This window comes from Thunnus albacares, chromosome 14 (genome assembly GCF_914725855.1).
Source record: "Thunnus albacares chromosome 14, fThuAlb1.1, whole genome shotgun sequence".
NCBI lineage: Eukaryota > Metazoa > Chordata > Actinopteri > Scombriformes > Scombridae > Thunnus > Thunnus albacares.
In genome coordinates this window covers 6,239,506-6,266,292 of record NC_058119.1, presented here as the reverse complement: position 1 = coordinate 6,266,292, position 26,787 = coordinate 6,239,506, and the positions used below count along the sequence as shown (strand labels likewise).

General features: G+C 38.8%; 1 protein-coding gene across 4 annotated transcripts in view; it reads left to right on the top strand.

The window, feature by feature from the left end:
- LOC122996977 (cilia- and flagella-associated protein 46) overlaps window positions 1–26,787 on the top strand; it is a 57,641-nt gene that overhangs the window by 18,411 nt on the left and 12,443 nt on the right. For 2 of the 4 annotated variants that reach the window (XM_044372829.1, XM_044372826.1), the window contains exons 20-50: window positions 1,656–1,805; window positions 3,729–3,839; window positions 4,628–4,809; window positions 5,214–5,345; window positions 5,446–5,611; window positions 6,615–6,687; window positions 7,002–7,137; window positions 7,256–7,439; window positions 7,824–7,977; window positions 8,891–9,114; window positions 9,238–9,360; window positions 9,674–9,835; window positions 10,083–10,231; window positions 12,067–12,165; window positions 12,239–12,290; window positions 14,880–15,032; window positions 15,350–15,550; window positions 15,640–15,746; window positions 15,988–16,170; window positions 16,874–17,012; window positions 18,243–18,440; window positions 19,340–19,528; window positions 19,992–20,108; window positions 21,675–21,857; window positions 22,206–22,379; window positions 23,164–23,261; window positions 23,607–23,683; window positions 24,344–24,510; window positions 24,784–24,890; window positions 25,530–25,606; window positions 26,064–26,237. In XM_044372829.1, coding sequence (XP_044228764.1) covers window positions 1,656–1,805; window positions 3,729–3,839; window positions 4,628–4,809; window positions 5,214–5,345; window positions 5,446–5,611; window positions 6,615–6,687; window positions 7,002–7,137; window positions 7,256–7,439; window positions 7,824–7,977; window positions 8,891–9,114; window positions 9,238–9,360; window positions 9,674–9,835; window positions 10,083–10,231; window positions 12,067–12,165; window positions 12,239–12,290; window positions 14,880–15,032; window positions 15,350–15,550; window positions 15,640–15,746; window positions 15,988–16,170; window positions 16,874–17,012; window positions 18,243–18,440; window positions 19,340–19,528; window positions 19,992–20,108; window positions 21,675–21,857; window positions 22,206–22,379; window positions 23,164–23,261; window positions 23,607–23,683; window positions 24,344–24,510; window positions 24,784–24,890; window positions 25,530–25,606; window positions 26,064–26,237 — 4,441 coding nt within the window. The remainder of the gene's footprint in view (window positions 1–1,655; window positions 1,806–3,728; window positions 3,840–4,627; window positions 4,810–5,213; window positions 5,346–5,445; window positions 5,612–6,614; window positions 6,688–7,001; window positions 7,138–7,255; window positions 7,440–7,823; window positions 7,978–8,890; window positions 9,115–9,237; window positions 9,361–9,673; window positions 9,836–10,082; window positions 10,232–12,066; window positions 12,166–12,238; window positions 12,291–14,879; window positions 15,033–15,349; window positions 15,551–15,639; window positions 15,747–15,987; window positions 16,171–16,873; window positions 17,013–18,242; window positions 18,441–19,339; window positions 19,529–19,991; window positions 20,109–21,674; window positions 21,858–22,205; window positions 22,380–23,163; window positions 23,262–23,606; window positions 23,684–24,343; window positions 24,511–24,783; window positions 24,891–25,529; window positions 25,607–26,063; window positions 26,238–26,787) is intronic. The other 2 variants (XM_044372830.1, XM_044372827.1) reach the window with 2 other exon arrangements.

Genomic DNA, 26,787 nt, shown 5'->3' with positions numbered 1-26,787 from the left:
AGAAGGGTAGATGAGGTTGAATACAAAAAGATACTGTATAATCTTGCATTAGGGTTCAGAAGCCTCCATGTATCATGTGACATGTAAACGCCAACAACCAGGAGCTTTTATGAGAGCTGCATATAAGACAAATTGATTAGATGAAAAAAAATTAGATGCAAAATAATCAGAACAAATTTATTTGGAAATCTGTTGATTACTTGTATTATGTTGCAGCACCGGCCATCCCTCCATGAGTCAGGGTGCTCTGAGTTGCTTTTTTTCAGTTTCACACTTTCCACTGTGAAAACAATGTCTGAAATCCCAGCATTCAGAACTGAAGAACAGATTGCAATCTCTGACAGGAGTTGAACGGAGTGTGTTGAGATTCTGAAAGGAGAGTGTGCATGTATAATCTCTGAATGGAGTTGAATCTTTGCAGGATGTGTTCAGACACTCAAAATGTAAGCTTTTGCACAGATACTTCATGGCAGACATAATATTGTAATTTTTTCACTTTTCAAATCACAGTTTAAAGTTTGCTTTGTATCTTTCACACCTTTTCTTTTAGTTTTATGAATCAGGAATGTGCTTCTGCTTCTTGCAGATATTTAGTTGTTTTGTAGAACAGATGGGAAGCTTTTCTCATGTTGTTTTGGAGCTAAACAATCTTAATGTCACCCTCCATTACATGTGTAAACCTTTATTCCTCCATTCCTTCTCTTGATGAGTGAACTTGCAACTATACTTTGGTAGAGTATTATGTCAAAAAGGTTATGGGGGACACTATAATAGACAATAACTCAAAGGAACAAAACCATTTTGTGTATACGTTTGTAACTGATGTTCATGGTGCTGATTTGAAACTCTCAGCGTAGACACAGACATTTTCCAGGTTTTATATCTGCACATCAAGAGCATGATGCCTTTCAGGAAATCTTATTCCACCTTCATATGATATCATGACAGATATCACAGACAAAACTTGAAGAGCTCTCAGGATACATTTTGTTCTTTTCTTTGCCCTTTTGACACACATTACTAATCTACATGTAGCTTTCATGACATAACGCCTTTGTGCTGCTGAAGTCTTATTTCTCTGTTCTGTCTGCTGCAGTTGCCAATTAAATCCTTTTTCCTTTCTCTTTTTCTATTCAAAGGCGCTACCATGAATATCAGCTTTAAGTCCAGATGAAAGTCTCTTAATCAGTGAATTATTAACTAAATTTCATCATATCTATCTATCTTTCCTTTCTGAAGGAAAGACTTTCTTAAAAGTCGCCCTGTACAATAAATTTTTTATTAATAGTCTACAGTAAAGTAAGGCCAGATACAGTGTCTGACTTGAACAAAGCCATACTGAACTGTCTGAAAGTCTACTGTGTATGTCTGTCATGCTTGCAGCTGACAGGCTGGCAGTAGGCCTTGGGCTAAAGAAAGTTCAGGTGTGCAGAGTCTTACAGAATCTTACAGATACATAGCACGTTTTACAGTATTAAATAGACCCTTTGATCCACATAAACATATTTAATATCATTTAGGATTATCCAAAATCCTGACAGAAATATGTTGTGTGTCAAGTTCTACTCATCAAGCTTTTCAGACTGCTAATACTGCACCATACGCTTTCAGCTGAAGAAATTCATGCTCAGTTTTGTTTTCACACTTCCTCCAAGCTGTGTGATTACGCCCTTCGCATGTCCAACTGCAACATCTCAGGGGAGACTGTTCCCATCGCAGCGAGGAAACAGGTGGTGGCCACATGGGTGCAGCTTAAAAGGCTCTTGCAACAACAGATTGGATCAAAGATGGACACAGATGATGAGGTACTATTCTCTCTATCAGCCCAAAAACAATCAGTGGTTATTAATCAGTGTTTTGGGTTCTTATCAACATTTCAAAGCACTGTTCATATGAATTAACACTGTAGTCAGTATACAGGCATATTTTGCATAGGGTTACAGTTAGAATCATAACGGAAAATGATGCAAAATAAGCAAGCTATATATAGTTGTTCTCAGTGGCTTTGTACCTAGACCTGGCATAATAAGGTAGTGTTTTTTGGTAGAATTGTTTGGATGCAGTGTATTATCAGTGAATTACAGACACTGACTTGTAGTCTCTGCAGCACCTTTTACTTTGAGTTTTTCTCCATGTATCTTGATGCAATATTGGAAACAAAAGCCTGGCTTTGAGAGATAATGATACAAACACCAGAACTCTGTTTCAATTTCCAAAAGAGCAAATACATGCTCCAAAAGTTATTGTGTTGTTAAAACTCTTCACACAGTCAACAAAATCACAGACTGGTGTCTGAAAGGACAATACTGTAAGATAAATAAAAATAAAATAAAATAAAAAAAACTCCTCAGTCAAGATAGCAAAAAGAAAAACAACCGTCGTCAAAACAAAACTTTATACCTGCTGTCACTTTATGGTGAAAAACTGTAAATAAGAGTAACAAAACATTTTAGGCCATCTGTTTACTGTTCCACATCTGGCCACAATAACCCTACTGTGATATTCTCCCTGACCAGATTTCATAGGTATAATAGTTTGTGTGACAAATCCGACTATGGCATGACCTCAGTGATTGTCTCCAGGACTGGAGATTTGTGACTGGAATCTTTCCATGACCACACTGAAAAAAATTGTCACTTTCACTGAGAAATAGGAGACCTTTGATTTTGTTTCACAGGCTTACATTGTAACAAACAACTGTTGGTCCTCCACAGATATTTACCTTCTTCCAATCACATACCTCTACTCATTTGTGTCAAAAGTAAAGATAATTGTCTGAAAAGAAGCAGAGACAATCAAAACTTAGCTGATCACTGCATTTGCATTTTTAGAGCACAGCAGAAGTGCATCAAAACAATGGAGAAAACAAAATTGGCTCAAAATAACAACAAACAACAGAAACCCTCATGTATTGCAAATTATGGGATATAAAAAGGAGGATTAAGAAGTACAGTCAAATTATTTCCATATTTTTTAATGCAGTTATATTCTTTTTCACTCTATGTATACTATACCTGAGAAACCAATGGAAACTTTCATAACATCATCATGTCACATTCATAATATATCCTGTATTAAGGTCTATCCACAGCTCCTCCATAATGTGCTTATAATATTGTAGGCTTATGATGCTTGACATTTTTAATAATCTCTCTGATGTTGTAGGTGTTATTTCCGCCATATCCACATAACAGCATTGTATCCACTGGTATGTGATCAGGTCCGGATGTCACATTTCCTGATTGTACTCGTTTACAGTGGGACAAAAATGTAGGGAGAGCACTCACACAATTTGTCAGTTAAATGGACTGTTTGATTAGTCACCATAATCCCATGACCATTTGTCAGCCAAGAATTTTCCGCCCTTCATTAAGTCCCTTCAGTCTGATAGGCTTTGAGTCACAGCTAAATGATGTTTGTTTCTTGCCATGCAAATGAAGAAATGCAACGTTAATATAAATGGGGTTTATCTCTAATTGCAATCAATAAATCATTCATCAACTCATTTTCCACACAATGGCAAGTCATACATTATCAACGAGGCCATCTCCCCCAGTATTTGGGCCACATACAATATGATAATCATACTGCAGGTTCATGTTTAATTTATAAGCAAATAGTAATACGTGTATGTGTCTTTTCTATAATTAAACAAGGGGTTGCTGCATATTCAGCAGAGGACTACATTGAAATGTTCACTAAGTATTGTTCTTTTTCCCCTCTTGCAGTGTAAGAATGAGGAAGTGTTGGCGATGACACGTGTGCTGGTTGGAGTGGAGATGCTTCAGTGCAATAGGAACCCGAGGCATATGGAGTTCTCTGTTCCCAGCTTCTCCACAGTATGTACTTCTATGTTCATGTTTTCCTACTGTCGCTCTGCCCCAGATGGCAACAACAGATGCCAAGATGACCCATGTGCCCTACGCATCACATCATGTGTCAATATCTTCAAATTACTGTAGCTGCCTTGATTATCATGCTTAGGCCAATTATCAGTTGTGTTTGTCCTGTGTAGTACTTTTTTTTTTTTTTTTTTTTTTTTTTTAAAAACTGCTCTCTCTGACACACAAGACCCTTTGTCCCTTTTCTTCACCGACATCTCCTTTCATTCTGTCATTCATCCATACTTCTCACCTTGGTTCTCTTTTCTTACCCCCTTCCTTTCTCCTAATTTTCATTTACTCCTTGCTTCTCTCCTCATTCTTCTCTTCTTTTCCATCCACTCTTCCCATGCATGGCCCCATTCATTATCCTCATTCCTTCTCCATCCCTGATTCGCTCCTACTTTTCCTTTACACTCCTACTCCCTGCCTGTGGCTCTCTCTTCTCTTGCTTTCCTTCACTTTTTAAAATCTTCCTCTACTCCCTCCTCCTCTCTTTTCCCTTACCAATCCTCTCTTCTTCTTCTTCCTTCTTATCTTCTCTGCTCCATCATTTTCTTTGCCTATCCCCTTGTCACTCACTCCTCCGGGTTTTCTCACATTCCCTCCCTTCTTGCCGCACCTCCTTTCCCGCACTCCCTTTTTTTTCACGTCTTTTCCCTCACTCCCTTCTCCCCTCCTTCCTTTTCCCTCATCACCTCCATTTTCCTTCCCTTTCCTTCCCTCTCTTCTCTCCTCACCTATAGCTGGTGAGCATGGCGTCTGAATGCAGCTGGAATGATGCCGTGGTGGAGTTGCAGGTGTGGTGCCAGCTGGCTGCCTTCTGTCACTATGCCAAGGACCACAGCTTGGTGTTGCTCTGCACCAAGAACGCTCTGCAGCTGGAAGAAGCAGCAGCAAAGTGCCTTAACACCATGCCTTGTGTTTTGTGAGTGTAACTGGATGAGTACAGTGTATTTGAACACTAATGGAATTTGTGAAATGCTGGGTGGATTTGCCATATTGTAAAGTCGGTCTGTTTTAGTCTGATTCTTTAAAATACGCAAGAGCATTTGATATGAATGTGTGTGCTTTGTTATGGAAAACACTCAGGTAGGGGTGGGTGAGATATTTGCATGCAAAGCCCTCTGAGGGCCAGGTGACATCTTGTGCACATTCCAGAGTATTGCAGTTCATATCAATGAACAAGCATTGCTTTTCTTGGTTTTGCTTGAAGTTGCAAAGTTTAAATTGAGTTGTAAAGTTTCAGGTTTTCCTAGGGTATCAGTATTACATTTGGTTTGATGGACTGATTGATTGACTGATAACTAAAGCATTTCTTCGTATCCCTAGGTATGGCTTGCCTGCAGTGAATGAGATGCTGAGCAGTGCAGCCTGTATGAGCGGTTTGAGCTTAATCCATGAGTCCAGTGGAGATCTGCAAAGTTACAGAGAGGCTATGAACATGCTTCTGTTCAGTGTCAGGTGCTGTCCACAGTTTTTCAGTTTTCGAAAAACATTCTTAACCTGCTTTCTCTGACATGTAGCAATCTTATGTCTGCTTGCTATCTTCTCTTATCCATAGCTATGCAGAGAAGGCTGAGAATCCAGCATTATGTGTAGCAGCTGCCAGGCATTACTGGAACACTTGTCTACCTCTGACACACACTCCTGAGGAAAGATGCCAGCTCAAAGAGCCCCTGGAGAAGATTCTGAATGCACTGGTCCATACCAACACTAAACATAAAAATGTATGAACCATTCTTTAGCCACATTTAATTACATGTTTAATCCATATTTGACTGTATGTTCTAGCAATTTTTCATCTTGGCATCATGTGTGAGCAGGGGCCTGAGATGATTTTTTTATGATAGTTACTCAAGGCCTGGTAAGATTTCCATAACTCTTCCTCCAAACACACAGTCCCCCCCTCTGCAATGGGTAATGGTCCAGCCCCATGCAATTATACACTGTAAGGACAACATTAACTCTTATCACAGCATCAACATTAACTCTTATCACAGCATCAGACAAGTCTTGCCTGAAACGTTCGACGTTTAGTCATGCCAACTGCTGACAGGACAAAATGTCAGCCAAAAAGGGTATTAGTAACAAAATCAAAGGACAGCCAGAACCTACCTTTCCTGTCCTTTTTTATTTTCTATTTTGTCCTATATTTTATTTTATTTTATTTTATTTTATTTTTTGAGCTACATTAGTTTGGTTGCTATAAAACTGAGTAAAATAGGCAGCAGAGTTCTCAAACACTACTTTGTTGTATTTAATTAATGATGAAATTGATGGAAAAAATGTTGTGAGGGTGCTACAGGGGAGAACTTGTTGGTGTGCTCCAGAGTGAGAACACATCTCCCCAGTGCTGCCTTGTGGACAGCAATCCAGCCAGGGGGCTAAACAGTAGTTCAACTGCAAAATAACTTAAAATCCATAATTAAAGACAGCGTATGTGAGAATTCAGAATGATTTTCATCTGTGATGTTTTTTTCCAACTTGACACCGTTCTTCAGCAGTGACAGTACCTCACCTGGAAAACTAAACCCAGTAATGTTCAGCCACTGAGTGTAAAAGGGGCTTTAAAGATAAGGGGGCAAGGTCACATACAGGGCAAAGTCAGATGGTAATGTATCTTGTACATCAGTGAGCTTTCACTATGATCAACCATCCACAACGACCGCAACATTCTCCTATCACTCTCGTAGCGACTTAAATATTAATCTTTTTCCCCTTCTATTCCAGAAACATGGCAAAGTGAAAGGCTTGCTGACCTTGACAGCACTTCGTCTTGGGAGTTCAAAACCTGAAGCATCAAGTGAGTGCTAAAAGGACCCTGAAAGGGTTCAATTGTAAAGTGGTTACTTTCCATGTCTGAGGCAATTTACACACCATTTTGCATTTTCCTCTGTACCTCTATACTGTAAATAGTGCATGGCATTGAAAATTGTATTTATTCACGGATAAACAATTACACTTTGGGGCATGTCTTATTTGCATATGGATGGTCTATTTTGACAGTTTAATTTCTTAGATCTACATTTATAACTACATTATCAACATACTTGCTTACATTGAATTACAGATCAATGGTCTAATTATGTGTTTCTGTGTGTGTGCCTCTGTGAGTAGAAGAAGGCGACCTGATCCTGAAAGTAGAAATTTACAGTTTGTTGCTCCACATCCACATTGATAGAGCAGACTGGAAGGGTGCCCTGCAGCTGCTGGATAAAGCTATTGGAGACCTGCCTCACACCAGACACCGGCTGTGAGTAAAAGCAGATAACACAATGAGGACTGGGTGAAGGATATGAGAGGTATCAGACAAGGTAGATACATACAGAAGAAAAACAAAAAACATCTTATTGTTTTCTTTGTTTTATCAGACCTCTGCTGAAACATCGTATACAGGTGAAGGCGCGACTGGGGGAAAGCGTACTGATGGACATGCAGAAGTTACAACATGAGGGAGAGCAGTGCTGTTCATTTATGTGGCACCGGGCGGCACTGTGTGCCAGCAATATAACCCAACAGCTGACCTACTACCAGAAATCTATCACCTCTCTCTTGGTAATACCTCTGTTCTTGCACCATTTTCACATTATTACCAAAAGCAGATGCTTCTACAAAATTAAAACAGCCAAATCACGTTATAATTTGTCATTTGGGGAATTCTAATCCTTAAACATATAATTTTTTTCCTGTGTTGTATTATGGCTGTATCCAAAAGCAGGAATGAGGCTCTAGCACCATCTTGTGGAGTAGTAATATCATTACAGCTACTTTCCAACAACCTCTGTTGCTGCAGCCTTGAAAAGGATAGAATGCCTGTATTAACCCGTATCACCCCTCCTTAAAATTGTAAACTGCTGTATAAAGCAAAAGAAAAATGTAATAAAAAGGCAACTAATTTTTTTTTCTTTACTTTTTTGTTTTGATGACATCTGTGAACAGAGTGCAGAGACTCAGTGTCAGAAGGTCAGCCTCCTGCTGGAGTTCGGAGAGTGGCTGTACTGTCACAACTTCCCCAAAGCAAATGCTCAACACCAGGTTCAGTGGGCCATAGACATCCTTCTGCACATGGAAACAAAACAGGCAGAAGGTCCAGGTAGAACTTATTGGCTCATCTTGTTCATTGTATCATGGCACAACTGTGTGAATGACCAGATAGTTCTGTTAATTATGCCTCTGTGCACCCTAAACTCTGAAACTGAGAGAATGAACAGATTGTTAGAATTCCCCGTGAGGTGACTAAGCGTGGAATGCAGATTTCTCAGGGGCCCTCTGCCATATGGGTTCGGTTTGTGTGTGTGGTTGCACGGGTGTGAATGTGCCTTTATACTTTTATTTTAGATAATGCCTGATGTTTCACAGCAAAGCACTGTGTTTTCATTGTGTTAGTCAAAGGGAAATAACATCTGATTAGGAAAAAGAGTTGTGCCACAGCTTTTTGATAGCAGCAATGAGATTTAGTGTATCTACGTTTGCTTCAATTATTACTACGTGTAAACATTAAACCAAGCACATATTGTTCAGAGGACAAAGATCTGACCAGACAAAGAGACAGACTCCTCAAGGTCCCATGTTGATACCCACTAAGAATAGCATAACACTTTCTAAAAGATTACTGTGAGCGGTCTCTTTAATTTCCTGCTATGAGCCCATTAGATATTCCCTGAGAGACAAACTGAACATCCAAATAAAAGAAGTGGAAGCTTATTACAGAGATCAGTCAAAAAGAGAAAGAAGTGCAATTTTGTTTTAGTGGAGGGTCTAAATTATCTCACCGAGATAATGTAGGAAAGGTGTTCTCTCTACAAAGGCTGAAAGCTTGATGTGTACAGATTAAAATATCAATTCTGCTAGCAAATATGTGATATAAACAGGTCAATATAGTATAAATATTTTTTTCTCTATGTTTTTCTACAGTATATGGCCAATTATACTTTCAGGTTATTATTTATATCTGTCCTCTTTCCTTTTTGTCACAGTAAATTACATAATGTATATTTTCCCTCTAGAGGACAAGTCAGAAAACAGGAATACAAGCTCAGTGAAATGCGAGTCCCTGGTAGGAGTCCAGGGATTGTCATTCACACAAAGCTTGTCTAATCTGAGGGAGGTGCAGCGCCTTGACAGCTTGGTACGAGCACACACTCTGCTGGCTGTCATGGCAGACAGAACTTCACCTGAGCACCAGCTTAACCTACTCAGAGCATACACCTTTGTACTCCTAATATGGCAGGTATGGCATCTTTGCTTCTACATTGCCCAATTAATACAGAAGAGTCTTCTGTTCTTCAAATGCAAACCATGCTTGAGTTGAATGTGGAACATGCGTCTGTGTGCTCTGTGTGTCACTCTGCAGGTGTCCATGGCAGTGGTTTGTGAGATTTCCAGTGAGTTGGCAAAGAGTCAGCCATCCCAACCTCCTCCCTCTGCTGGATCCAAAAAAGGCAAAGACAAGGGCAAAGGCAAAAAAGTGAAAGATGTAGGTTTTACTGCAAGTGTATAACAATCAGTATAGTAGGAGTTCTATACTTTTAAAGAATCATGCAGTTACCCATGAATCATGCAGTTTCAGGGTAAGCAAGTTTCAAATTAACACATAGCACCTGATAATACATGACACAACACGGAAAATTTGCATATTATTTATATTAACTATTTGGGGCAATAAAAATATCCTTGATATACAGTATTCGTATTTACTTTAATTAATTTTTCTTCGTTTTAAGTGACTGCACATTTGTAATAACAGCACAATAGAAAATATCAATTCCCTTTCTCATCTGTTTGACTAGCCTCCACCTGCTGATGAGAAACCTAAACCTGTTGTCTTGGATCAGGCACTTCCTTCCACCCCGGGGGACTGGGCTCGCTACATCTGTCCTGATCAGGCCAGGGAGATATTCCGAACCAACAGCAACCCCCAGTGTATCAACATACACAGCATTACAAAGCAGGCAAGGCTACACGTGTCTCTTTCACATTTATATGAAGTGGTCTCTGATTTGTTTTCAACATAGGTGGGATTGTTTCTATTGGCTATATAGGATCAAAGGCTCAGCTGCTAAACGTATCAACTATTACACTGACAGTCTCTCATTTTGGACAGTGGATAGTATTAATATGTACATTTATTTGGGTATCTTATCTTTCCTGTAAATATCAGATTTTTATTTCTTTTTTTTCTCATATGCTTGGCTATAGACTCAGAGCCTGTTTTATCTGAACCTGCTGGAAAAGGAACTCCACTCGCTCTCACTCAGCCACCTGACACTGCCCATACTGCACCTAGCTGAGGCCTTTGCTCATGACCTCTTGGACAGGAGGAGCCTCTCTGACCTCTACCGACTCAGGTACTTTGTGTATTTCTTACACTGAGACTCATAGGTCTGGGAGATAGGTCTGGCTAAAGTCACATATGAAAAGGCAGATTTTTTTAACTTGTCAAAAACAAGGTTAGCACAGGCACAGGTCTCCAGACTAACTTTTTCAGCACCGTCCTGGAGCCGTCCCGAAAAACAATTTTAACCGTCCTGAAGTGAATGTAAACTGTCCCAAAATCAAACATTGTTTCTTTACTTTGTTATTATCGTCTATAGTTGTTAGTTGTTAAATTAAAAATGTTGAGGAAATAAATAATTATTTGATTGTGCTCCATTCAAAGAAATGGGTTTAAAACAAAACTGAAAAGTTATCTATAAACTATAAAAAACAGAATTAAGAAAAAGTAAATAGGAGAACACAGAATTTGGACAAATTCTGTGTCTGCCTGGGGCCCCAACTAATAGGGCCCCAAACTGCTATAGATTTGTTATGATGTTTAGATATGAAAAATATTTAATTATGTTACTATTCTAACTCATTATACACCAAAATAACTTACATAAAAATAAAAGCCCCCGAAGAACTTAAAAATATGCACCTGTATACTTCTACTTCAGAGGAAAACATTATATCACTACATTTACCTGACAAATAAATGTTACAGGTTACGTTACAGATTCAGATTTTACTCACAAAATTTAACAAATAAAATATGATGCACTATTGTTCATTAAACTATCCTATATGAAATGGTTAGAATCAAAAGCTCCACCTTGATCACTGGTTAAGTAATTTTAAGTACATTGTGCTGAAAACACCACATTTCACTCTTCACTTTTAAGTAAAATTTTGAATGCAGGCCTTTTACTTTAACAGTACTTTTTACTGTGCGATATTAATAGCTTTACTAAAGAAAACAGATTTGAAACATTCCCAGTTAGAGAAAGGGTGAAAGTAAGGCAGAGTTTGCTTGGAGCCCTCAAATCACTAGATCTGCCCCTGTTGATGTATGAGTGTTTTCTTTGACGATAAAATTATAAATATTCAAATATTAGAGATGCTGCTTTCAGTAATTGTTAACGTTTCCATGGTGAACTATGCCTTTGCAGCACAGTTTCATATTTATTCAGCCTACTATGTATACTGCCTGTTGCAGCAATCTCTCTTGTATAATCATTATCAGTGTCTGTATATTTCTTAGTATTCCCCATAGTTAGTTTAATTTGCTTAGTTGTGAGTCTGTAATTGGTGCCTGATGAAAAATGAAGCTGTCTACTGCAGAGCAGCAGCAGACCACAGCTCTGCGGCTCTGTAGCTCTGCTCTGCTCGCTGCTGTGCTCACATTTTAGAGTATGTAATTAATATTTTTCTCATTAATCATGTATTATTTCTCCACCCATGACCCATCTTCTATTAATCAGAATGTTAATTTTTATGACACCTGACCTGCCTGATCCGCAATCCATGCATCAGTAGTAACTATAGTAACAGCATGAGAAGATGTGCTCTGTTGTAGTCAATGCTCGGTTCAGTTTCTCATTTGCTAAGCAATAGTTTAAAATAAATAAATAAATATAAAATCCCTTTCGTTCCAGAGGCGTCCTGGGGAAGATCTGAGTTTGTCCCAAACACATTTTCTACGCTGTTAGTTCTGGAGCCCTACACAGGCAACTGGGAGACTGATGAGCATCATCCTGTGTGGCCATTATTTACCATTAGTTTGACAAAGAATGAGTGGAAGGATAGATGGGATCAGATTAATTAAAGCTAATTGTTTTGACCCCTGGCTAGATGTTTAAAAAATCTGTTTACTACTCAATGGTGACTCTCTTTGTCTCTGCTGCTCTTCTCTTCTCCCAATTAGAATTGTGAGGACCTGCTATCTGCTGGGCATGGAGACTCATTCACCATATCATGAGAAGCTCCTGAATCTAAGTAGAATCCAAGAACAAGAACAAATGGGGTACGTAAGCTCAGATATGAAGATTTAATGTTTGTACTTTAATGGCTTATGATATGACATATTATGACTGCAGGTCCTACAAAGCCATGGCTCTTTCACAGGAGAGGAGAAAACTTCACAATCAGGTTAGACTGCTTCTTACAAAATAAATCTACGCTTTTATTTTTTATGAAGAGAATAATTGAAGAGGAAGAAATAAAATTAAAAACTTGTTCACTCTAGTTTTATTACAGTTTAGAGAATGACAGGCGGCGTGGTTGTAGATTTGGGTATGGACGGTAGGGACATGTCCCTATAGTCCATCAGGGGAAATAGGTTCCCACGTACCTGCATGACATTTTGTTGTAACCTATTATTTTAGGACCCTAATGGTGTCTACTTAAGAATTTTTCATGTTGCCAAGGTCAACTAATGGCCCATGGGATTTGTTTGGCAGCCGTCTTGAATTGCCGTCCACGCAAATGACGAAAAACGTAGATTTTCATAACTCCTGAACCAGACAAATGAACCCGTTTTTTCACATAATTTTGACCAGGAATCAAATGGAAAGGTCACAACATGGTGACATGGTACAACCACTCTTTATATTCTCTTATATTAATTACAAGGTTATAAAATGGATGGCAATCACTCTAACTGATATAGATGGCAATCTGATAATACTAGCTAATTGAAGGCAAAAGTCATCAATGTGGACCAATTCTGCCCCCATCTCTTATTACATGTTGACTGCTCGTGTCGTCAGTGATGATGATGAGGGGGAAGAGGATGAGGTGGAGATTGATGATGAGATGGATGACGATGATGATCAGTGAAACAGGGTTTTGATGACTTTTGCTTTCAATGAGCTAGTATTATCAGATTGCCATCTATGTCAGTTAGAGTGAGTGCCATCCATTTAATAACCTTGCAATTGATATAAGAGAATAAACTACTTTCATTTGGCTAAACAAAATAGCAAAAGTTATATTGTTATAAGCCTAAAATTTGTTATTTGCCTGTTTTTCTCCAAAAAGAGTTGTTGTACCATTCCACCACTCCACCCGGCTAAGTCCTTGTAAGGTGCTGGAAAAATCAATGAACCCAAACTTGATGAGATAGATTTCTGCACACTTAGATCTATGCAGTATTCACTTTATATTACTGGCAGCAGCAGTAGCAGTAGTGGATTCAGTGAGGTGGAGAATCTGAAGCGATTAGTATTTATAGTTTAAATGTTCTTAACGTCACAGAATTGAAAACAACTTCACAGGACAAAACTTACATCATTTGCTATTATATTTAATTTCAGGCGTTAGGTGTTGTTAGCTAATTTGTGATCGCTGCTCAGAGATGCTGTTAAATTAAATAACTTTATTACTGTTGGTGAAAATTCCTCCAAAAAGCAAACTAAGACATCTGATCCTTTTTAAAGAAAAACCAAAGTTTCAGTAACAGCTGAGCTTAGTAAATAAGAGTGTTCTGTGATCAGTCCAAACATTCATCTTTGACATCAGTGGGAGAAATACTACTATTATTACTATTTAATGCCATCTCTCCCCTTTTCCATGAGTGGATCAGGAGCAGAGTTATTACTGCATATGTGTCATTAAGACATGAACATTATTTATAAGCTGAATCTGATCGGTTTGTGACTGTCAGCTACCATTTTATCATGAAAAGAGACACACAGCAGCACAGAGACACAGACAGGTGATCTGCAGCCTCTCAGGTGAGCTCTGATGTCATGTTAAAGATCTGGCCATAAGTTCAGGAGTTGAATGAAAAATAAGAAAAATAGAAGTTTTTGAGATGATGTCATGAAACTCTTGAGCTGTGTCACCCAAATCCACAAACTGAAACACAGACAGAATCTCAGGTGAGGTTTGCACATTACCTACAAGCTTCTAAACATTTATTTTATTGTAATGTTTATTGTGACAGTCTATGATATGTTATTTTTAAATATTAATTTTGGTCTCAGATTTATAGTTAAGTTGTTTATCAATAAAATAAAATGTAATGATATAAGTCCAGTTTGAGGCAAGTCAGCAAATGCATTTTCAGTAAAGTAAACATTTTGCAGAGTCAGGCTCTTTATGTGTGTGTGTGTGTGTGTGTGTGTGTGTGTGTTCATGTGCCTATTAAAGAGAAGAGTGTTAGAGAGTAAGTACACATACATAATTATTTTGGCTGTTGAGGCTTTTCTTCCCGTTAAAGGGGAGTTTTTCTTTGTTGCTGTGGCCAAGTGCTTGCTCATGGAGGAATGTCGGCTCTCTGTAAATTAAATAAAGAGTACAGTCTAGACCTGCTCTATGTGAAAAGTGAGATAACTGAGATAACTTCTGTTGTGATTTGGTGCTGTGTAAATAAAGTTGACTTGACTTGATGATCATGTTTTTAATGGTAATTATAGTTGTACATTTTCTTGTCCTTCAGCATATAAATTATCCTATAAACGTGTGTAAATTTGTGAATTCTATATTAAAATCTACAAGACTCATCTCGCATCATACAGACCGACAATTGGTCTACGTGAACACAGTTTAGATCCTAACAGGGAACATACAGTACAGGATGCCTTGGCTGCACAGATTTGGACTCTGTTTCTTGGTAGTTGATTATAAATAGTAAAAGGCTGTTAACAATTGAAAGGATTCAAAAATAATTTTCTGTTTGTATTTTGAATAATCTCAGAAAACAATGAGTTGTTCATAACGTTGGTGATTTTCCAGAAAGCTGAGATGGATGAAAAGGCTGGGTCTTGGAGACAGAGTATGGATGTGTGTGCTCAGGACATTTGGCTAGACAAAGCTGAGGTTTGCCTCAGCATGGGGCTCTATCAACCAGCCAGAAAGCTCCTGGCAGAGTCCCACTTGGTGGCTGTGGTGAGTTGAAGGAGAACAAGACTATAATGTCAGAATCTGATAGTAAAGTAGAATTTGAGTGATCAATCTTGCTAACATTGTATTTAAACAACATATATTGTTTTACTAACTTGGCATACCAGACTGAACAATTTTATGCATCTGCTGACAAATGTTTTTTCTAGTTGTATGAAAGAAAATGTCAACTTAAAATTTACTGTTGATACTTACTGTGCTGGTCAATAATATATGGCCATTAAAAGATTAGAACTATTTAAACATTGGTTCTGCTAATATTACTCAATTATGACTCTCTATTTCAAATTCCCTCTGTTCAGGAGCTTGGAGACCAGATTGCCATGGCAAGAAGTTTGCTCAGTCTGGCCACTTTGGCTTGTGAAGAGCAGAACTATGCCCAAGCTCTGATCTTGCTGGATAAGGCCCAAGCCCTGGGAGGGGATGAAGAGTTCTGGTACCAGCTCACCCTCACTAAGGTCAGAGCTGTAGTAGGCCAGAGAGACCAGGATGCACAAACCAAGGTATAGAATAACTACCAACCTTCTTCATTGAACTGTCCCTGATGTTGTTTTAAAAACACAATTTCTATCATCATTATTTTCTTTTACAGACTGATCAGATTATAAAACAAGGCTGTGGGGCTTTAAAATTGGTTCTGGAGCAGCGTGTAAACAGACTCCCAGAACTCACATTCTTGATCACATCATTAGAAATGAGGTAATGTCACCCTTCTGTGTTTAAACCTGCTAAATCTTGTGTCACATTTTAAAGGTGTAGCTGACCTTAAGTGCTGAACTGTGTCGTGTTAAAAATGTCTTTTACTTTGCTAAAGGAACCTAGACATTAATCATTGGCAATACAGTATTTGACACTTATTTGAGATCTCATCACATAACAACTATTTGAAAAGTGAGCCCTAGGAGATGATTCTTTTAATGAAATTTGTGCTTTGTTCCAGGGGTGCCATTGAATGTATATGTGCCACTGGTGATACTGAACCTGGAGAGACGCACTGCACAGAGGCTGTCCAGAGGCTAATAGCTGCCTGTGATAAACTCAAACAGTGTGCCAGTGGTTTCACTAAACTCAACTACAGAGAACAGGCTGCAAAGAGTAATGCAGAGTGTGCACGTGGTCTGAGGTTAGTCAGTCTGGAGTGACTCCAAACCTGGATTTAATTGTTATTGCGGCAACACTTCACTTAAATCCCTCTAGTTGACATTTATAAACAGCATACAAGCATTTAATGCATTTGTTATAACACACTATAATGTATTATCAGCAGATATAAATGTTTATTAATGTATTTGCCAGCAACTATAACCTCTCCTGTGGGCACCCATAAGTGGAGGATGTTAATATGATAATGAATGACACTTTCACAATCTGTTATAAAATAAAATATGCTTCCCCTATATGTTCCATCATAGGAGAAGTAATTAATTTCTGACAAATACTGTACATTAATTAACATTTAAAATGTGCAATAAAAATCTATCTGATTATAAGTACATTATAGTGTGTTATAAACCATTTATTGAATATTTGTCAAGTGTTACTGTAATTGCAAATTGAATATTCTGTAAACCATACCGTCTGACATTTATATGTTTTACTCTACCTGAGTTCATGTTAATGGTTTTTTGCAGGTAAATCTTGAAAGTCATAAGCACATGAAAGCCAGACTAAAATGTGATTTCGCTCTACTTTTTCACCTACAACTGTCTCACTCACAATATAGGCTCATATACTATACTGTTTTACTCTGTTGCTGTCTCACTGACAAAACCATTCTTTGTGTCCTCTGCCTTGGTCAATCTTTATCCTACACTACTCCTCTGAAGAGTCCTAGCCAACTGTACTACTGATACACAGGAGAAATGGCGCTTCCTGCTCAATGGCCTCTCCCACATTCAGTTTGCGATCACGGAGCAGGAACACGTAGTGCTGAATGCTCAGAGCCTGCTCCCCGCTCAGGAGGAGGTAAATGAAACACACACATAAATCCATCTTTCTTTGTGAGGATGCCTTCTTGAAAACCTTGGGAGGCATTTTATCTTTTTTGTGTTTTCTGTTATATACACTTTTAACTAATCACAGCCAGTCTACATAACTTTCTTTTAAGCATACTGATCAGCAGAAACAGCTGGTTAAAATAAAATAAAAACAAAAAAAAAACTGTTCACAACTGTGGAAATTACATTTGCTTGACTAAAGCTGTCTGAAATCGTTGGCACATTAAGATCATGGCCAGATGGCAAAATTTGTGATCCTATTTAGAGAAGTATCTGAGCATGTCTTCCAGTGTTTAGAGAAGAAAGGATTTTCTTGTGAAAAGCCCTGTTTATGGCTAAATGACAGAGACAGATTTTGGTTGTGCTATCCACACATTTATTTCCTAAAGAATGTAATTTATGAAATTTAGTGGCTGCGTGAAGTTATTAGGTCCCTGTTGTGCCACTATCATAATCTGGGGTTCCTGGCTGTGTGATATCTCAGCTGATTATTTGTGTGTTATTTGTGTGTTGCTGTTTATATCAGACCACAGGCAAACAATGTTCTGACAAAAACAGATAAAGCCTTGATTACTTTAACTTGTCAACCACAGATGGGTGTTAGAATCATATTTGATCCAAACACTACAAGCTCTTATACAAATGAGGTTATCTGAGGGCGTCAGTGCCAGAGATAGACTGGCTGCAACCTTGATTTGCATGATGATGGAATTATGAAAGAATCATGACTTTCACACCTGTTGCAAATCCATGTAGAATTGAGTTTTCGATGGAATATTGTGTGAATGTTTTTACTCGATTGTAGCAGTGTGCTTTCAGCAGATGGTGCTGCTGCCCTAGTAAGTTTAAACATCTATCCCTCATTGGAAACAGGAGACAACGTCTGTAATGAAGCCAAATGTTGAATTGCCCATTTTTCTTTTAGTTGGACTTTTCAGTCTCATTTAGACCATTGTTCAAGTTGGTTTGTCTAAGTCGCTCTTGATCTGTGAACTCATCATCTCAGCCCACTCTTGTGGACTTTTCTTTATCATTTAAAACTGAGTTCCTTTAGTTTTTCCCATGTGACATATGTCCTGATGTGTCTATTTTAGGTGTGTGTTACAGTTACCTTTATAATCTGCTGCATGTGTGCTTATTATTTTGTGTGTATTCTCCTATTTATATTTTTCTGCTTTTGATTTCTCCCACTTGCCAGAGTCATGGACTCTCACTGTTGGCCATGCGGAGGCGGCTACGCCTACGACTGGCCCTGGCAGATTTTTGCCTGGCGATGCTGGAGGAGCACTGTGAAGAGGAGAAACGCCAAGCTCTGGCCCGTGAGAGGAAGACCTCTGCTCAGATAGCACTAGAGGAGTTTACGCACTGCACACCTGAGCCTAACTCTGTAGAACAGGTTAGAAAGTGCACAAGAACTTAAAACCTGGGCCGTATGTGAAATCCTGCATTTATTGATATATTTATTAAACATAAACAGCCATATCAGTCTGACTGACAGGGCAGGGCTGCAGCAGTTTCCCTTCTGTCTAACTCCCTGTTTGCCAAAATTAATTTCTGGTTGGAGTGAGAGTCACCTTGAAAAAAACCTCCTTAGGACACAGGAAGTGACAAAATAACAAAATTCAAAATATGCTTTTAAACATCAACAAGTGTCATGTTGATAAATTTTGTTTTACTATAAATTTAGAGTGTACAGATTATTTAGTTGTGTATTGCTGCCACCAGAGGATGCTATTGTGCAAAGTAACATAAGGAGCTCCACACTTCATAGCCCTGTGACCAATGTTGGGGGTAATCTCTTACCAAAAACACAGTTATAGTACACTGTTTAAAAATCTCCTCCACTCTGAATGGGCATATTGACAGTCAACACATGTTTGGAAAACCAAATAGGATGTTAGTGATTGCATCACTGAGCACTCTGAATAGGAAACCACTCATTTAATATTAATAGTTCAAATTAGGCTGCTGAGAAGGGCTTGTAAGGCCGTAAGCACACAAAGTGTAGTCCTCCTTCTATTAGTCTTTATAAATGGTATAGTGTGGTATGGTAGAGTACTTGCTTCAAGTTTTTCCGCCTTACCCTCCTATAGTACCACTGCTTCTGATCCGTTATAGCAGTTTTACCATCCAAAATGAGTTACTGTTAAGTCAAGTCCTAAACATCAATTAATGCTTCCAGTCGAATTTTTTGTGTGTCCAAATCTCTGTTTGCTAGATGATGGTTCAAGTAAATACACTGCTTGAGATCCATGTCCTCATTTGACCTTCCTTTCTTGTGTGTGTCCTTTGCAGGATTGGTTGAGCGTGGGTAGTACTTTGGGGCAGTTGACTCTGGGCCAGCTGGCTGCAGTCAGCGCTCACTCCCTGGACAACATGGAGACCAGAGCTCGCTGCCTGGGTTTGATAGGGAAGAACCTGAGACTGCTGGCTGCGCAGGAAGACCCCATTTATCTGGCTGCTCTCTGGGACACAGACAAACAGGTAGCCAACACAAATGTTCATATATAAGTTTATGGTACATAAACATATATATATATATATTTATCATGTGTACATGATGAGTTCTCACTGGCTATGAAATATGAATGCAGGAATCTTTAGAGGTGTATTCCAGATAGGAAACCATTGAATTTGATACATTATCTAGAGAATGAAAGGGGGAATATTAGGGCACTTAATCAATTAATCAGCTAGAAATCACCCCGTTTAAAAGAAAGAGATCACGTAAGTTGTGGAAGTACTTCCACTTAATCCTGACAGAGACACACACATGAACACACAAAAAGTTGGTCCACGTGGTGAGAAGCTTATAGTGATCAGAGAGATAGATGTCTGCTTACATAATTTAAGACAGAAAAGCTTTGGTCTTCATAGTTTGTGATCATAAGAGGATTTTATACTAATCATGATCATTGTTCTGTGATCTTCAAATAACTTTGTTCAGAAAGAAGCCTGGTCTGACCCCAAAGTCGCCTCCGGTGTGGAGGAGGATTCAAAGAAAGAGAAAGAATCAAGCAGAAAAGAACCAAAGATGACCTCTGCCAAAAGTGCTGAGCTGCAGGTACCGACCTCCTGACAAGTGACCCCATCACTCCTGACTCATCTCTAATCTAAGATCTTTATACTGAGGTTCACCTCTCATCTCAAATCCCCTGAAGGTGAATCTTGGGATGTTCAAAATGAGAGAAATGCCTTCACAGACAGCTTTAATCAGTTCATTTATTTTGCTTTTGTCATTGGCAGACTGATAAACATTGTTGCCAGGCAAAATGCAGAGAACCTCCTAGCCTTATGTAGCAACATGAACTGTAAAATGTAAACTATGCTTTGCCTTTGATACTATTGTGAAATGTTTTACTGTGGCTAGTGAGCCCCTGTGCAAATGTAAAAACAAATCCTATGATATGACATGGTTGGAATGAACACCTGCTGAGCTGCACACTGATGCAAGAGAGGTCTTTATGCCTCGGGCAGAGGCTCCAAAAATTACACATGGGCCCATGTTTGGGGTTAAAAACATGCCAATAATAGAATTAAATGTTCTTTTAGTTTCATTAAAATAAATATAGAACTTATAACTATGACTAATAGTAACACCTAATTTTTAAAAGTGTTTTAAGCTATGGTAGAAACATGACTGTGACTTTGACATTCAGTATATGCGTAGAACAAAGTTGAGTCTTGATGTAAAGTGATGTGTAGTGAGGTCTGATGAAATGTCTGAAGGTATAACAGAGCTATAAATGTTGTGTATAAGCCCAATATGGTGCTGACTTTGACATGTAAAGATTATAGAAAATTTTGGTGTAAGAGGCCTTAAAAACTTATTTTCTCAATCAGCTTCTTAGTGTGAGTGATGTGGTTCTACTTGAACGTGCAATTTTCTGACAAAGTTGGAACAGTTTTGCATATTTCACATGCTAGATGTCTGTTTTTCTTTTTTTTTCCTGCGCTCTTCTCATTGGTTTAAAGTGGGCAGGGCTCAGGTAGAAAAAGGTGATGTCTCGTTCTTCCAAATCAGGAATTCACAACATTTGAATCAGAATTTGATGACAGTTGATGGGCTATTTGGCCGCTGTCAGTCAAATCAGATCAAACTATACCTACAAAGTCCTGATGAATTAGATTAACTGAGTGTTTGAGTGTTATACTCTTAATAGATAATACCTAAAGACCTTGTTTTTGTACTTCGATTGTTCTGTTAGATTCGATACTCCTGAGATTTGAAGCCGTTTTTTCAGCAGTTACACAAGTAGCAAGGAGTAAGGTCAGATAAATTTGCGACCATTTTACAGGTGACTCATGATGATAACTTAGAAAGATATAAAGTACATTGATAGTTTTGTAACTGACATCACATGTACACTTGTATATAAATGTAACGTGCCCTATTGATGTTAAGGTCTAACCGTATTCCCCTTCCTACACACTATACCTGTGGCAACTCTGCCTTAAGAGACTCCATATTTTATGAATGGTGAATGTTTTAATTCTCATGTTGTATGTGCATGTATGTTTGTGATTGATTGACTGATTATGTGGACTTACCTGCATTCACTTTTATAGTGTTATAGTAATGTTTATGTGCCTGCATGTTTGAGAGCTGTGATGTCTCTCTGCTGTGCAGAGAAGGAGGTGTAAAGCTCAGCAGTTGTTGGCCCAGGCCAGGAAGGCACTGGCTGAAGCTGTCAGCCTGTGTCTCCAACACAAGCTTCCTGCCCCCATCCTGGCTGATGCCTCTCTCAACATGTTGGAGTGTCATGGCCAGTCGGATCCTGGAGTGGCAGGTCAATATCTCGCCCTGTTTCAGGTACAGTGCTATGCATCGGATCATATGAGCGTTTTTTTAACACAGTGCCTGCCAGCAGCACCTGTATTGAGAGTGCAGTGTATGTATAATCTACAAAAGATACATACTAATCATAGGTTTCACTTTCACTCTGTCTCATCATTATTATCTGGCTATGTATACAGTAGAAAGTTTCACATTTAAATACTAAATCACTAATACAGTATGTTTCTATTACAACACAGTCTCTTGCATCTGGATCCATACATCATCCTCTCTTTCTTAACGGTGTCCTTCAGGATATCATAACCTACTATAATTCCTACTATTACCAAAAGCCCCTTCATCCATCTTCTGTTTTATCCCTAGAGCTGCTGCACTGTTGCTGTAATGGCTGAGGTCCTAAGTTCCGCCTGTGCTGACACCAGTGCGTCCCAGCTCTCGGCTCTTTTCAGCCTCCACAGGAAACTGCTCCTCTCTGAGGAGGAGAGGCCCAGCAGCATGCTGAAGGGAGTAGAGGACTCCCTCAACAGCTTCTCCAAGGTACTGGGTCACCAAACACCCACCCACCCCCCCACTGATGATTTATGAAAGCTGTCATAGCCAGCTCGGTAAATTCCCTTGACAGGGGACACAGCATTGGTGTTGTTATAGCCTTTGCTCTGAATGTACTGTAGAATTCCAAAATCACACAGAGTGGTGGAGCAGCAAACACACTTCTGCTTAGATGTTTCAATGTCACACAACAATGTACGGTAGCTGGTATGTGGGTCATTGCGCTTTCCTGTGAAAATAATACAAGTCAGTAAGAACTTGTGCAAGTTAATGTGTTGATTCTGCTGATGTCAATATGAAGACTTGCATAATATTATATAGTGGAGATTATAGTCTTCAACTTACCTCAAGTGTCTTGTTTAAATGTGTTATTACATAGACACAGTAGGTCGTGTGACTTTGATCAATACTTTTTTATTATAAATATACCATATATATATTATATACATAGTATACATGATAAACATTTTATGTAATAACATTAACATGACTAACATGTCATAACTATATCAATGAGATTGTCTGAAAAATTATTAAATGTAGATTTGAAAATGTGAAATGAAGCCTTCTAATAGTTTTTAAATAAAGTAATGAATAGTAAATGATTGTCATGCATCACAGTTGTTGGTCTGTGCTACAGGATTTTTCATGTTCTGAAATCAAATCTTTAAGATTTCCTTATTTGCTTTCTAAAATTCTTTTATTCAGTTTTTTAAAAGAAATATTTTAAAGACACTTTGAGATTGTATATCATACTGTCAAATTTCTGCAGGCCTTCAGCCAACTGACCATCAATCCCAACCACCTAAACATCCTTCCAGAGCTTCCACCCAACCTGAAAATCCTGTTGCTTCAGCACTCTGAAGATGGGTAAATTCTATCTTTGTCTCTGTTTTCTCTAACTGTGTTCCTTTCTTTGCCTTATGTAAATTTTGGCCCTGTCTGCCTCTGACAGAATCATGATAAATGAGTAAATGACTGCAGATCACACAAGTCACATTAAGTTTAGGCTACAGTCATGTCTGGTGCACAAGGACTTGCTATGTTGTAGATCTGCCACTAGAGGGCTGATGGTTTGAAACTGCTATATCTGTACTTAAGAGAAGGAGTGCATCTGTGTTAGTTCAAATGTATTTTAACTTGTGCATCAGTGCATACTGTTTACAGGTCAAGTAAAAAGTATCTGTCTGTTTGTTTGTGTGTTTTGTTTTTTAGGTCAGAACTTTATGGAGCTTTCTATGAGATGACCAAAGCTCTAGAAAATCAAAAAGGAAAGACTGTGCAAGTTACAGGTCAGGAACCTTTGCATTTTTTAAACCAATATTCCTAATACTTTTTTGTGAGCCATTTCAAACAGAACACTTACATTTCTGTAAATTTATACTGCTTGTAATTTGTCCAGAGAATATGGTCATCATAACACATACAATACTGTACATAGCATTGTTGTCAGCATTTACATGGAGCCAAATCAACTTAGTATTCCCATGTAGCATTTATATGCAAGACAGATGAAAAGATCAAATTTAACGAAGACAAGGAGAGAGGAAAAAGCAATGAAGTGTAGAACAAATCACCTGAATTTCCCTTTGACCTCTTTGCTACTGGCCTGGCATGGGACACCAGCTTTCATAAGTCATCACAGGGTATTAGCATACTGTATAACCCCCTCACATGACCTTTCATGGAAATAGTGTGACATAAGATGTTGTGGGAATAGTGAGGGGTGGGGGGAGCTGGTATCTAGACTCATTTCCTGAGCATGAGGGCGAATTCATGAAACAGAAAAGAGGAAAAAAACAAGATAACACAGATGAAGAGAGAGGGAGATCTTGCAAACGGAGCAGCATGAGCAAGAGGAGGGGCTGGGGGTGCTCACGGGGACCAATTACAAGGCCTGTATGTGTCTGTGAGCATGCATGTCTGACTGTGTGTCAATTCCGTTGTTACAGGTACCCTGACATGCTCTAGGGTGGTCAAGGTTTCAGTCTGCCCGGGGGCTCTGCTGGCACTTAGGGAGCAGGTTTGGGCCTTTGGCCAGGAGACCAGACCTGCCTTCCTTAAAGAAGCCTGTTGGCACAGTACTGAGGGCAGGCAGGAGGCCCCTGACAAGCATCAGGTTTTTACTCTTGTGTGTCTTGTTGAGGCCTTTGCTGTGCTTTTACTCCATTAAAATTATCCACTGCAAGCATCATAAATAAACTCACGCCACTGCAATTATTATCCTCTCATGTCTCCTCTTGCTTACTGGGGAGACATGGGACAGCTGACATCCAAGCATTGTGTAGCTACAATAAAAGTGTGTGTGAAGGTTATCAATAGCCTGTAACAATAAATACTGCATCACAGCTCTTGAAACTCTCATTGATTTCTTTCATGATCCCCTATACAGAAAACTGCTGCAGAGAACAAGTTAGCACCTCGCTTCAGAAAAATTGTACAAGATATGGAAGATTATTTGAATCCCCTTCTCAGGCAGTTCGACTTCTCTTGCTTAAGGTACTGTATATGTCATCAGATTCCCCTTTTTGTCCACTACAAAGGCTTGACAAATTTCATTTCATTTCCTGAGCCTGAGGAAGGGAACTTTGTGACTTTGAAGTGAAGATTTTTAATGTCTAGAGTTCCTCTGCAAGTTATCAAAGGAGTTGTTGAATGATAGTGGAGTGTATGATTTGAATTATATACATTTTATCTATGAGTGTACTATATGTGTGCATACTGTATACTGTTGATTTTGCTTAAAAGTGTGTTTACAATAGATCTTTGTCACAGTACTCATTTTGACTTATCACACACATGTGTTCCAGTGCTAGGATTAAATGAAGCAGAGCATTTATTAATGTTATCAGTTAGACTTGTGGTTTTAATGTCATGGCAGGTACAAATGTCCTCTGTGAGAAAAGTTTGTTCAAGTGTGTTTTTAAAGCAAAGTGAGACTGGTCTGTCTGATAATCTTAATTGGTCAGGTCTGTTCATTCACAAATGCATGCAGCAAGCTTACATAAAGCTTGTGCTGCATGTCTATATTTCTTGCAACTTGTCACATCTTACACTATCTGGTTCATGTCTTGGCTTGTTAGACATAAGGTTATGCAGCCCTACTGATCCTCACCTGTCCTTATCTCCTCCTGTCAGGCCCCAGGCTGCATCAGTACCAGTCCCTGAGATGGCCAAAACCAAAGATAAAGAAGAGAAAGGCAGCTCAGGTAAAGGTACTGTATGTTGGGTGTGGGCTTGTGTGTGTCTTTGACACCCCAGGGCCTTGTAATTATCTGTATGTACAATGTATCATATGAGTCATCTTTTTTCCAGCATCTGCTGCATGTCCTAGTTGTTCATTGGCAGCCCATCAGCAGGTTTCCATTCAGGCAGGCCACAGCTCATCCCCCTCAGGCCAAAGTCATTGCTGTACATGTGATTTAATGTGATACACGTTGATTTACACACACAACATGATAACTCAGTATTTTTACAAGGCACAGTCAGGATTAAAGTGACACTAAACTGTATTTAAACATATGTAAAAGAATTCAAAATTGCTGGAACAATCACCCTGTACCAGTAAGAAATTGTGGAGCAGTAGTTCCTTAGAGGTTGTTACACATCTTTATATACAACATCTGTATGAAAGTGTTTTGTGGGTTTGTGTGTGTGTGTGTGTGTACACAGTTAAAGTACCAGTGGAACCACGGGAGTTTGTGGTGTTGCTGGCAGACAGAAAGCTGATGGAGTTGCCACTGGAAGCTTTATCTTTCCTGCAGGAGGAAAGCCTGGGCTCTGTGTCCCGAGACTTCTCTCTCCAGCTTCTTCATAGTCGCCTGCACAGAGAAGAGCCAGAGAAAGGTACCAAAGCAAGCATCCCCACAAACCTGCATCTTAACGATCAACAGCCAGCTGATGTAAAAGAGCAGCTAGTGTAGTAGATTCAAAGCTTTATAATTGTATGGTTCCATTGTTTTATTTATAGATACTGAGTAACATACCTGTGCTTAGGAAAAATGAATGTCAGCTAAATATAGAAGATACATAATAACAGAGATAAGATTTTAACATTTGAGTTAAACATATTTTTACAGCTGTCCAAACAACAAGCTTGCAAATGAGGCATTTGTGAGCCCTGATTGCTTGCAGCGATACAGTACCATTAATGATGTTTGGACTGTCTGTTAAATATGGCTTTGACAATTCATATCCAAGTACTCTGTACTTCAATTAGTGTAAACAAAAGGCATGACTAATGCAGTACTTGATATAACGCATGAATTATTAGAAACCTGTGAGAATATGGAAGTGCAACTGACTTGACTGGATGGTGACCACATCATTTCAGGCAGGTTTAAAACCCATCAGGAGAATTCCTGCTCAGTGTTCATTCAACCAGTTTTTATTAGCT